General features: G+C 38.9%; 1 protein-coding gene across 1 annotated transcript in view; it reads right to left on the reverse strand.

The window, feature by feature from the left end:
- babam2 (BRISC and BRCA1 A complex member 2) overlaps positions 1-13,162 on the reverse strand; it is a 71,590-nt gene that overhangs the window by 55,554 nt on the left and 2,874 nt on the right. Inside the window, exon 4 of the mRNA XM_029493430.1 lies at positions 10,900-10,994. Within this exon, the coding sequence (XP_029349290.1) occupies positions 10,900-10,994 (95 nt within the window). The remainder of the gene's footprint in view (positions 1-10,899; positions 10,995-13,162) is intronic.

Here is a 13,162-nt window from a genome sequence, read left to right on the forward strand (position 1 = left end):
AACGATGAGAAAAATCAGAAAAGAGAGCCATTCTTGTGTGTACTAAGTGGGTGGGGGGATTAATAAGGGCTGGAAATTCTGTAGTAATTAATACCCATCAAATTGAGGTGTCAAAAGCAGAATGTCTTTGACTTGCATTAGCTTGTCTCCCCTGGTTCCAAGTCTGTCTGGATATTGTGTGTGTCTGTCTGCCTCTCTGGCAGCCTATATCGGCCCAATGGAGAAAGCTTTCATTGTTTTAGAACAACTCACATCCATAGAAGAAATGGATGGGTGGGGGTGGGAGCAACGGTGAGGACAGGCTAAACAGAGACAGTGACCTCATCGTCCTGATCCACCAGTGGTTACCAGCAGTGCCGGGATTCCCGAAAATGAGGGGGCGATGCAAACAAGGATGAGCATTGTCCAAAAGAGGCAGTCAGCGCTCCAGGGCAGGAGTGAGCTGAAACTGAGGAGATACTGAGAAAGTGCTGCGTCAGGACTGTGACACTGAATATCAGCGAAACTCTGCTGCCAACAAGAAGAGGCAGAGAGGAGGGATCAGAGTTGGGATAAGAGGAAGACGAAAAAAAATGTGGAGCTTTGGCAAACAAGTCAGTCACAAAAAAAAAAAAAAACAGTCTGCCGTTCCCGCTTCAGCTCTGGGTAGTTATGAAACTGCAAACAAAACTGAACTACACTGATAAAATAAGTGAACTACAGTGAGAAAAAGCAAATGAGCCAGACAGATCTCTGTGTGTCAGGACAGGAGTGTACAAGAAACACTCCCTCAGTAATTACATATGTCCTCAAGCTCAGCAGTTAACCTCAGCTGCCTCCAGTTGTGCCATTCACCAGCCAATGGCAGAGGAGCAGAGCTTGTACTGGGTGTCTCCCAGGTGAAGGAGGGTGTTTCTATAAAACAGCTAGGTTGAATTCTACATGTGTAAATAAAGAGAAGTCAGTATATTTAAATTGAGTGTAAGAAGAGAGACCTTGGTGACACTTGCTAATTAGAACAACAACAACAAAGCAGAGTAAGAAATGTAGAGTCAAGTCTGATGGGAATGCAATTAGTGTTACATTTATTGGGTTATAAAACAAAGCACTGGACAAGATGAAAAGTGTTTCACAACATTCATAGAGTGATTGCCAAGTTATTCCATCATGGAGCACATTGGAGAAGTGTAACACCATCAGCACCATCCCTACAACCGTGCTGTTGGTATGTTACCGCCAACAACAGCACACTACACTAGCTTATCTAGTATTGTACTCAATGTTCTGACTTAAAGTTAAAAACGTAGTGCTTGATTGGTACATTAAAGCATCGGCCGAACATAGAAGGAGAGAGAGTGAAAAGCACTCAGCCAAAAAAATAAAAATCAGTGTCCATGTGTTGCAATGTGTGTGTTTGCGTGTTTGTGTGTAGACGTGAGTCTGCACAGACACTTCACTGAATTGATTTTATACGCTCTGCTGAAGGCTGTGTGCCAAAACAAATCTATGTGTTTTGTCATGAATAGGATAAGCCCTGCGGAAAATGTACAGATTTGATACATAAAAAAAACCAAACAAACAAACAAAATATAGTCGCAATCTCAGCTATTTGAAAACAGAGATTTAACCTTTGATGAAATGACATTAAAAAAGGAGCTTTCTACATGCACTCCAGATCATTCTGTATGGATGGAACATCTTGCTTTATCCACAGGGGGTAGATATCATGGCCTTCAACAATACTCTGTGGTTCAATCTGGGCCTTATAATCCAATTATTTTGTCAAAACACACACTGGCTAAACCTGTGTCAAATGATTAAGCCTAAACTTGGCTTATGATAAAACCTGTCACCTTTAATAAATAAACCACCGATAAACTCCTTTAAAAAAAAAAAGAAAAAAAAAAAAGAACATATTTATAAGGGAAGCAAATTATAATCGTCTTACCTTAAGATATTAGGATTTGATTCAATATCAATGTTAAAAACTGCACATTAAAAATATATTGGATTAGCATTAGGATTTAGAAATTTGGGCATACATGTATTAATGTGTCCAAGCCAGTGTCAAAATAATAGAATTTGTAGGAATAAATATTTTAGAGCACAGCGCCTTTTAAAGTGGAAAAAATACGTGTTCTTGATGCCTTTTGATTCATTTACTCAAAATAGATTTTCTAATTAGACAGGTAGACTGGCTTGAACAAAAAGGCAGAAAAGAAATATTTGTTCATGATGGAATTTTTTTTGGAAGGAAGGAAGGAAGGAAATTAGTTCATTTTAATGTCCATGATGTATGGAAAAACATAAAAAGATAACACTTATTCAGACAACTGGAGACTTCCAAAGCTTCAAAGACCATCAAAAAATATCAACATACAGTTATGAAGGAGATTTTGAGTCTAGTTGTGCTACATGCATGAGGTAAATGATGTACTTATTTACAGTCATGCTTTAAGCTAAATGCTGATGCCACCATGCAAACAGGGTTACGGTGACAATGGTAAATGGCTGATCTGTAGTACGTATCGTATCAAGTTATTGGGGTGGCATGCTAATGTATGCTAATTAGCAACAAGTACAGAGGAGGCTGATGGGTTTTGGAGCTATTTAATCTAACTGCAAAATACTGGTAATATAAAAATGACATGATGGTGACAGAAGGATAAAAGGCAGCATCTTCCATGTGATTTGCATCTATTCTGTATTTCTAGTTTAAATTTCAGCCCATTGGTGGTGGACAGGCCGAAACACAAGAATGACTGGCAGCCGTGAACCCAGACTCATACCGTAGCTAATACAACCTACCAGGTAGTACTGACTGTATAAAGAGACAAACTCCAAAAAGACATTTCAGCTTCACAGTTATTTCTTTAACCTTAAATTTTTGTGAGTGCGACATATTGTAAATTTGCTTAGGATCAGGGAAGAACTCAACAGAAACAGTGTTTTCCTTTAAGAACAAAATGTACACCTAAATTGGGCATCTTCGCATTGAATAGACCCAAGTTGACAGAATTATGTCTTCCTGTGCCATCCGTCTGTACCATCTTCGATCCAATATTTATCTTAGGCCGATGAGAGAGGGACTGGCATCTGAAAATGCAAGATAATTATATAGGCCAAGAGAAGATATTTGTTTTTGCGTCTTAAATGTGATTTTTATAGATGCTGGCAACCTGATCCAATAAATCGCTGTAGACTTGAAAGTGTGAGGCATTAAAAAAGTATTAAATTAATCTCTGTTAGTCTCTAATTCAAGTGTGGGCTCACACCCTGTTTCGCCCCCGGAGAGTGCCAAGTCTAAGATCATGCTAAATTGCTCTTGTCATGTGTTTAAGACACTTGGCATTCTCAGCCCAGTGTTTTTTTTACACTGTGATCCATGTGGTTCGTGTCCAAGACAGTACAACTTGTTGACAGAAATAGCACTTTTCTGACAACTTTTTGTAAGGTTCAGTAACTGCTTCAGCGCAGCTCCACTCCACAATGAGAGATGATACCATTGTCCCATCTTAGACTTGGCGCTGTTGTCACTTGTTTTCTTCCATCCCTCAGCTGGTGTTTAGGAATCGCTAAGCCCCCTTTCAACCAGCCATCTCTGATAGCAAAACAATAGCCTGCCGACTAAAAGCATTCCCAGACCTGTCAGTGAGCGCTGCCAATAATAAACTCTAATAAAAGCTGGAACACATTATTCCCTAAAGCAGGAAGGAAGTGGGAGCAACAGTTGGTACACGATGCCCAGGTTGACATAATTTTGCTTTATGGGCCACCTGAGGTCCATTGTTAGAACACTAACAGGGATTGAACAGGAGCAACAGATAGGAAATGCTAACCAATACTTTGCATTCAGTATTACCTGGTGTTATTGTGGAACCGGGAATCACTCCTATTCTTAGATGGGAAAATGCTTGGGTTGAAATAAAATTTTCTTAACATGAGTTGGCTTGGTATTTCTGTCTTTGTTTATGAATAGTTCTCATTTTCCCAAAAAACCAGGGGACGCAAGTCGTACATACAAAAACATTTAATGAGAGAGAAAAACAAATTACTGCTCAACTTAAGGATTGGAAGTATTAACGGACTCAAGATGAAAAGGATAAATTGGATATATCATATAATGGATCCCAGTCCACCATGGATCTCTAGGGCAAAAGTATACACTATCACCTCACTTATTCTTTAATGCTTACAAGCACCACATTCCAGTTTCAACATGAAACCCAGTCAAGACTCCAGAAATCATGCAAAAAGAAAACCAAATTCTGCTAAATTAAAGGGAACAATAACAGTAGTTGACTGGTGAGTAGCTCACATTCTACTGAGAAACTATGGATTTCTTATTATAAGCTTGAGTATAACATGGGTTTTATCAAGAAGGAACAATCATTGCACATATTTGCTAGATTGGGGAAACATCCGAAATGCATCTAGGCTTAGAAAAGCTGGACTGTCATTAAGGCTATAAATAACATGTATTATAAGCCGTCAAGCATGAGTTAAGGAGATAGGCAAGATAGCTGAACTAAATGGCAGAAGTATTTCCACCACAGAAAATAAGTTGCTTTTTCAAAATTTTTTCAATATGTGCTAAATGTACAACTTCCTCAGTTAACTGACCCACACAATGGAAACCGTGCTGTTCAATGGCTACCCAGGTAACAAAGAAAAGTATTTTGGAAAGCAAAGTACTAGGAATACAGTGGAACTAGATGGATCCTGCCTCTGTACCACAGAGACAAAAAAATGGCAGGACGGATAAGTGGAAACATGTTGATGCTGTATCTACAGAGGCCATCAGAACTAACCCCAGGTCCCAGGCACATACACACACAGACTGAGAAAGATACAAAACACCGGGGAACTCCCCAAACTTGACTGCCTGCATGCATCGCCGGACAAGTCTAGACCAGACAAATGATACAGTACACACAAAGGGGTAGCCTAGCAGGGGCTGACAGGGCTGACGAATAATAGTATTAGGTTAGTAAAAAGAGAGGTGCAATTAGAGACAACTGTTCTTATGTGCTGCACATTCGTTCCCACCTCATGCTAGAGGATAAAGGGCATATTTCATGTCCTTTGGCCTACAGTATGGAAGTTTTTAGCAACAAAGTATCTCAACACTGTTGTTCTGTTTCTCCACATGTGAGAATCAGTTTTACTTCAAATGAATTGCATTTATTAAACACTGAAAGGCTGAAAAGAACCTAACAATGTTGTCGAGTCTCTCCAGACATCTGTGGCAAAACACGCCAAAATATTATGTCCCATAGTGGATCGTCCTGTTCCTTCTGAAACTTCCTGTTTCTGAGATTTATAGGTCTTCTGTCCCCACTATCGCCATGGGTAAACTCTCCCATACCTTCTCCAAATCCATCTCAGTGATTTAAGGTGCACATGCTTTGCAAAACCCCACCTGCAATGGACCTTTTATGGCTCTCATATTATCGTATTTGCACAATAACTCTCTGAACATATGTGGGTGGGTACAGTAAGCCAATACAACAAATCATGGAAGGGAATGAAGGGCGGACAATTTATGGTAACAGAACAGAGCATCACAGTGACAAAATTACCATAGTCCCAAAACAAAAACAACCTAAATATCCCATCATAACAACTTGACCCAAACATGCTGTGGTACACAGACTGAATTTAGAACTCGTACATCAAGCACTCGTAAAGCAACGGTCATAGCATTTATGTTTTTTGGATATTCCACACAAATATTTGGACAAGCCAGTTCTGTAATCATCATCTGCTGAATTAAGGAAGAAAAAAAGAACCATGTGATGCAACAATGCATCTCCTACGTAAGGGTTAAGTAGTATTGCCTCCCTTCCTGCCTCTATCTTGGTCATTTCCTCTTCTCTACTCAGTTTTCCCAGTAGCCCGTGGGTAGTCCTACCCTGCTGTATTCCTGTCACTAAATGAGTGCACATTTCCAAACTCCTCTCCACTGGGTGCACACCCTTACACCCGAGTAAAGCTGAGTGCAGTCTTGATCACCAACAGCCTCCTGACCTGACGATAGTAGGGTGTGATGTCACTGATGTCAATCACTGTCAAAGATTTTCATTTTAAGATTATCAGTTCCAATGAGATATAAACTAGGAATACAGATGTTATCACACATAATAAAAGATTAATTAAGGTAGTCAATCCTTTATCGTCTCAAAAAAATGAAACAAAGAATATAATCTGTTTAATCTAACAGGAACTGTTGCCATTGTGTTTTTACAAATGCCCTGTTCATTGTGTATTCAAAAACTGCATCTTAAAACAAGTTGTATGGAACTGCCCCAAAGAAACAACCATGGTCCACCTGAAGTCAACATTCAACCCTGCAGGACTTGCTTTCTGGATTTAGTATTCATCAGAAATCTGCTACAATCTATTAGATCACTAAGAAACAGTTCAGACAATCAGAGGAGAGGTATTCCAACCTGCTCCAGGGAAACCTTTAATCTACTTTACTAACAAAATGAGTGGACAAGATATCGGAAAAGCATTTAAGCATAAATCCAGCACAATCATAATAGGACATCTACAAATTTGTGATGTGAAAAAGGCCCATTCCCAGGTTTGCAACGTCTTCAAAATGTACCTTGCCAAACACAGATCTGAGATATGAAGGACATATCATCCATATATATCTTCTTGGGGTGTAATCTCCAGGTCTTTCTGGTAGATGTGTAGCTGACACTTCACATTCATCCAAAGTTAACAATGTGGAATATTGGTGCACAGCGTCTATGGATGGAGATTTTTAATAATTCTAATATCTATCACTCCAGATGTCACACTAGTACACTAAAAATAGTTTGCAGTTTGTGCTTGTTTTAAATTATTTACTTATAGTCTATAGTTCTGTAATTTTCTTTCCATAATACAAGTCTAGAAAAGTTAAATGACACTAGAATTTATGTTGAAAATTGCCTAAAGCTAAACTAGACTATATTAATTCAGCTCCATGGTCATATCAACTGCAGTTTACATGTTTAACACAATGAAGACATCTATGATAAGCTACCCTTTAACAGTCAGCTGTGATTCATTAAATCTTTAGACAGCTGTAAATGTGTCAGTATGGTTCAGTGATGATTATATTTACAGGGACAACCACTGCTTCAATTTAAAGCATATTCATGCGTTTGAAAGGACAATGACTTTCTCTCTGCTTCAATTAAACCCACTGGCCTGTCAGATGATTTCCCACAGCCCTAACACAATTAAAGTCATGGACCGGGTGAGAGGGATAACATGAGTGACCAGTTAAAAAGAAGCTGGTGGTGCTCTGCTTCAAAAATGTTCTGAGGTGGGGGAGCTGTCCCGGTGGCCAATTAGACAGAGTCTGGATGCCATTAAGCCCCTATTTGCACTTTGCAGTGAACCCTTGAACCTCAACAACAATGTAACAGTGAACCTCAATAAATTTGTGGAAAACTTTGCTCATATTCCTAAGGTTTTGCTTCTTGGGCATGCGGCTTCTCTTGATCTTACTGGGGTATTTAGGGCTTTTTCATCCCTCATGTATTGTGGTTTAAACGTTGAAGAGACTTCTCTGTATAATCACAGAGGTTTGATGATTTCTTCATTACTTTACCATTTAAAGGCGCCATATTTTTTGGAAGTCAACTTTTTTTAATACTCAAATTCTTTTTAAGCATAAGTTTAACAGGTTGGCAGTAGCTGTACTGTGTACATGCTCTTTTTTTTTGGTACTTTCTTTTGTTTTGTTTTTTTTAAACAACAACATGTTTCTCTGTCTAAATAGAAACACAAATAACAAACCTACTCAAGGCCTGGTGACAGCAGGGAAAACACATGTCTAAACAGAGGAGCTAATGATACCCTTGGCTGGCTGTAAACAAGAGCAATGTGCTGCTGAGACATCAGGAATTCAACCAGCCACCTACAGAGGACCCAAAATTAGCCTAATGTTTCCCCCCCAAAACGAAAAAGTCTACACAATTATGTTTTTACCTGTCATTATATGGATTTATTATATAATTTGTTTCAGATATCAATGTCAAAAGTCTCCAAGAAATATTGTGACATCAGGTCCATTTATCTTGAAATGGTTCCTGAATTCACGGTCAGTGCTGATGGTAACAATTTACCAGGGAATGGGGGGGACTCCGAGGAAATGCTGGGAATTCAGAGCTTTGGCACATCAGAGGGGGGTGCACTTACGGAAAAATACATAGATAAAAGGTTAGCAACAATGAGAGGAGGCTCTGAAGCTGAAAGAGGGTTGGCCAGAGCAGAATTATGAAAGTGCAGCCAATGAAATACAGCAAGGATGTGAGTGAGAGAAAAAAAAATAAACTATGGACTGCCAGGCACTGGCTCAGCAAAGGTACTTCCCCGTATGTGCACAGCTGGATTTATGAGAGGGTGAGCAATATTCCCCTCTCTTCTCCCAGACTCTGACACAAGCAGGGGAATTTAGCTTCTCTGTGCTAGGCGTCATCAAATATAGCACTAGATAACTGCATTGGATTATCTTAGAGGCAACAACAACAAGGAAGCACTCAGTAGTGTGGAGGTCTTCGCCTAATAACCTCCCTGGCCGACAAGGCACTGAGCCACACACACTGAGAAATTCATGTTATATTCAAGAGGTATGTTATGAAACAGCCATAGCTTGGTTTAATGACAGCATTACATCAGTCCTTTTCAGATGGGGGCACATAGCCAACTCTGTTTAGTAAACACATGAAAAAAGATGAATATCTAATCTGATGAAAGGTCAAACTCAGGCTGAAAAATTTACCAAGAAAATATCAAAACCCACACTTATACACTATAACCCAATAATTCAGTCATAGACTCGGTCCTGTCAAACTAACATTAGTCTGTGTTCACTCAAAGTGAAACTGGAGATATGGATGACACAAGCACAAACACTAAGCCCTCAGCTACATCCACACCAAGTCTTAGTTTCAAAATGTCCCACTTTTTCTACGTTTACTTCTGGCAACCACAACTCCAAATGTTCCAAGGTCAAAAAATGGAGACTTCTGGAAACAGTGCTGCATTTGAAAACTTGAGCATTGCATTGTAGCCTGATCAAGCTGAAATTAAGACTTTTGGAAACAGCAACCCAGATATCCTTTCACCTCCTAACTGGCTGTAAATAGTCACAACTACCAGACAGGGGCGAATGAGAAAAAAAAAAAAAAAAAAAAAAAAAAAAACAGGCAAAGAAACATAAAAGGTTACAACAACTCGTTTAATAATTTGTAGCACATTCGCTCTGATCACTATAAAGAGTGCATGACTCAAAAATAAGAAAGGCCAATAAGGGCCACAGGCATTATTTAATGATTAAGAAGACAAAAGTTGCATCATAGCATGACATTTATACAAGTCCTGCGATTGGACTGTTGGGACTGTTGACCTGTCCAGGGTGTCCTTCATACAATGACAGCTCAAATTGCCCCCCTGATTCCAGATCCTAGAAAATACCTCATGCAGCATCTGGTATCTGTCCAATGCCATAGCTCAGCACCAGAAATGTGCCCTACACATGTATATCATTGGGTGCATTGGATGACAACCCTGCATGAAAAAAACTTATCCTTGCAAGTGGGGCTATTGGTGCAGAGAGGGCACTAAAGGGGGGGAGGAAAAAAAAAAAAAAAAGCATCACAGATTTGGAGCACATTATCTGTTACCGCATACATTTCACTGTCTGGAAACCAGAAATGTACATTTTGTTTCATAGCATAGTGTAGTGTAATGTACTTGTACGTGATTGTGAAGTCTCTATAGAAGCCTTAGTGAAAGCCACTGAATGCCAATAAGCAACGGGTTTCATGTTACAACCAATGCTTCATATTGAACAGTTAGGTCTTGCTGGTATATTGACATTACTTTTATTGGCATTTTGTTGAAAACAAACCAAAATGCACAGTGCAAGTCAATGGTTAAACACATTTTAGAAAAGGGTACAAAGTAGCTCCTTTGACTTTGAATTAATACCTCTCCAACCTTCTGATCCAAAAGCTGCAGGATCAGACCATCTGAGTGAAATACAAGCAGATGGAAAATCCAGAGGTTAAATCATGCATATGGATTATCTGGAATTTTATGGTCATGTTGCAACTACTTCTTCTCAAGTAGCAGCTTGTGCTAATATACAATCATAAAACCACACCCCAGTTGGAACTAAACAGTGCTGATGTAATCAGTCCCTAAAAACCAGTTCTCAAACTAGACAAAACTATTTGCCCAGCCCAGATGTCTCTATCACACCATTTTCTGGGGAATTCGCTCCAACTCCAGAAACAAATTGTTTAGAAACTTCAACATATTAACATTCAAAAGCAATGATACAAGTTCTAGTCAAACGTATGCCATGGACTTCCCCTTGCCAGGCATTACCAAGAATCCCATTATCGTTTCAATCAAGTAGTAAATCCAATCATCTGATTGCTGAGCTTGTTTCTGTTCTTTTTTACAGGGCAGGTTTCTGTACATTTCACACCAACTCATTTAGGCTATTTATCCTGTTTAGGCTACCTTTCTTGTGAATCACTGTTTCACTGAGATAGTCAGATTTGCAGATAAGCAGTAAGTCAAAATAAGATGCCAGTGCCACTTACCAATGGAGTAACACTTAAATAAGATAACACTGTGCACTTACAAAGTGTTTGCTTTGTTAAGGATGTATGCAGTGCTGCTTTATGTACGTCACTGGGACCAGTGCAGCTGTGATTAGCGTGTGTTTGACCATTCAGTGAAACAATTAAAAAGACTGAAAAAGTGCTGACCTCAAAGCCAGGAAACAACAAAAATGTTTTAAATCTGTTTTCATATACTACCTGTAGAATATTACAAATTATGGCACCAGTAAATTCCACCAGAAAGAAATAAACAATTCTTGATAGAGAAGTAGATACTCACTGGCAGTTCTGAGGGTTCAGGAAGGAACTCGGCATCTTCTCCAAAAATAAAATCTGGAGGCAACTCTGGGTAACGTGCATTGAATATGATATCCCCTGCAAAAAGATAGAAGAACTATCTGACACAAGCAGACCAATTCAGATTTATTTATTTTACCAGATTTAGAAAAGTTTCTAAATAGTCTATCTAGCAGTGTGGCACTCATGTCTTATTGTATCTAGTTTTAGGAAATAATAATATATATATTTTTTTTAAACTCAGCTTAAACAAGAGAAATTCATGCAACATTTTGTTGACCCTGTCTGTGTTGGTGTCAGAATCCTACTTGAAGTGGGTTGTCTAGCCATTTGTTTCTTGTTGTAGATACATTAACAACATGATGTGGATTTTGACCTCTGGGATATGTGAAATTAAGCATTTGAAGTACTGATAAAGCAAGACATTTACCATTGAATCCTGGTGAAAAGGACTACACAGATATTCTTTATATACTTCACAAGTCAATTTCAGAAAGACTAAAAATGAAGAGCTAAAAAATGTATGAAAATTACAGAAATTAAAGACCAATAAAAACTGGACTAGACACTAACATGATCACATAACTCATTGCTTGGGCTTTTTCACAATGTTCTGATATTATGTTACACAATTCTATTTGTGTGCTTCAAGACTGTTCTGTTCTGCTTTTCTGTTGTTCCAGTGACAGCACAAAAAGACACAAACATACACATATGGAAGTATTTTTCCAGCAGTGAAGAGTGAGTAGAAGATGAGAGGACGCTGTAAATCTGTTACTAACTATTGGATCTCTGTCAGAAATGCACTGGCCCGGCTCCAGACTGAAATAGAACTCCTCGAAGTGCAACCTTTGCAGGTTATAACATAAGCTTTTATATACACCACATTGCTTATATGTCCTGAGAGGCTTCACTCAAAAGTGCAGTCTAGTCACTGCACAACAGCCCTTCTCAGTATTTTTACTTCTATTTCAGCCAGACACTTTATTAAGTTTATGGAGGGCGTAATATGTCAAACAACAAAGACCACAACTGTTGCTGAGCAGTATCAGTATGGTGGAGAAATGGGGGGAGTCTGGGCATGCATTAATAGTGCTCAGTGGGCCATGCTCTTGCACGCTAACAGAGGGCAGGTCGATAGACTGCCCACTATTAGCGTGCAAAAGGATGTGGCAGCCCTGCATTCTTGAGTCGCCAAAAATGTTCCTCCTCGGGCAAAGCACGAGAAGGTACAGCAAAGAGTACAACAGCTGCAGAGACATCATGTGCTCTGCTACAATGCCAGAAGAACATTTGTTTTTGTTGTTTTCCAGAAAGTTTTTTTCCCCACTCGACAGATTTAATGCATCCATGAATCATAGACACCCTCCTAAACATCAAATATACTGTACATGATGGGTAATATCCCATAAAAGGGAAAAAATAAGGTAGATAACATAACAACTCACTCACATTAAGCAAACCCCAATTTCATATAAAAGTATTATTCTGTTATTGCAGGTAAATGAAACCACAGATCATTACTTATGTTCTGTCTCTCAGCGTTTTCTAGTGGCAAACAACATCTAAATACTTTCAGACAGGGCCGAAATCTCATCCTGCTGTTACCCAGATGTTGATGGTCATTTTTGCATGTAGGTGCGTAGCTGTGTTGCATAATGCTGAACCTTACATCTACAAATTCTTCAAGTCTAGCCACAACATCCTGATATAGGTCACAACCATTTTTGCCTGGACAGATTTTTTGAGTTTTGCAAATTAAGCATATTTTACTTCCCCTAACAAGCCACAAGATTTTCCCCAGTAACCCTACAATGCTTTTTTACAGTGGCACACTTTAAATCAATCAATATATTTTGACAAATTCTGCCCTGTTTGATTGGTGACATTTGATATATAATAGAAACTGACAACATGTTGGCAAGATGTGTGTGTAGAGATGGGCTTGATATGGATGGATATGTCCCAAGAGTCACCATGTTTACAGTAACATCAAACTAAAAATATTGTAATTTATCATTAAAGCTTCTTTACCTTTGGGTATCTTTGAAGCATGCGCATAGAAGGCAGTCTCTGTGGGGGCTTGATTCAGAAAGGAAAAACTTTTCCAGTAAAAGTTTAGCAGCACAAACCCCATCATGTTACTGGTATTAACTCCACTGATTAAGCATCATCAGAAAAATATTCATCTTGTTTTTGTAGTGAAGGAATTCCTGTGGGTACTTTTGGTCTCACTGCGTTTAAAG

The sequence above is a fragment of the Echeneis naucrates genome, chromosome 22 (genome assembly GCF_900963305.1).
Source record: "Echeneis naucrates chromosome 22, fEcheNa1.1, whole genome shotgun sequence".
Taxonomy (NCBI): domain Eukaryota; kingdom Metazoa; phylum Chordata; class Actinopteri; order Carangiformes; family Echeneidae; genus Echeneis; species Echeneis naucrates.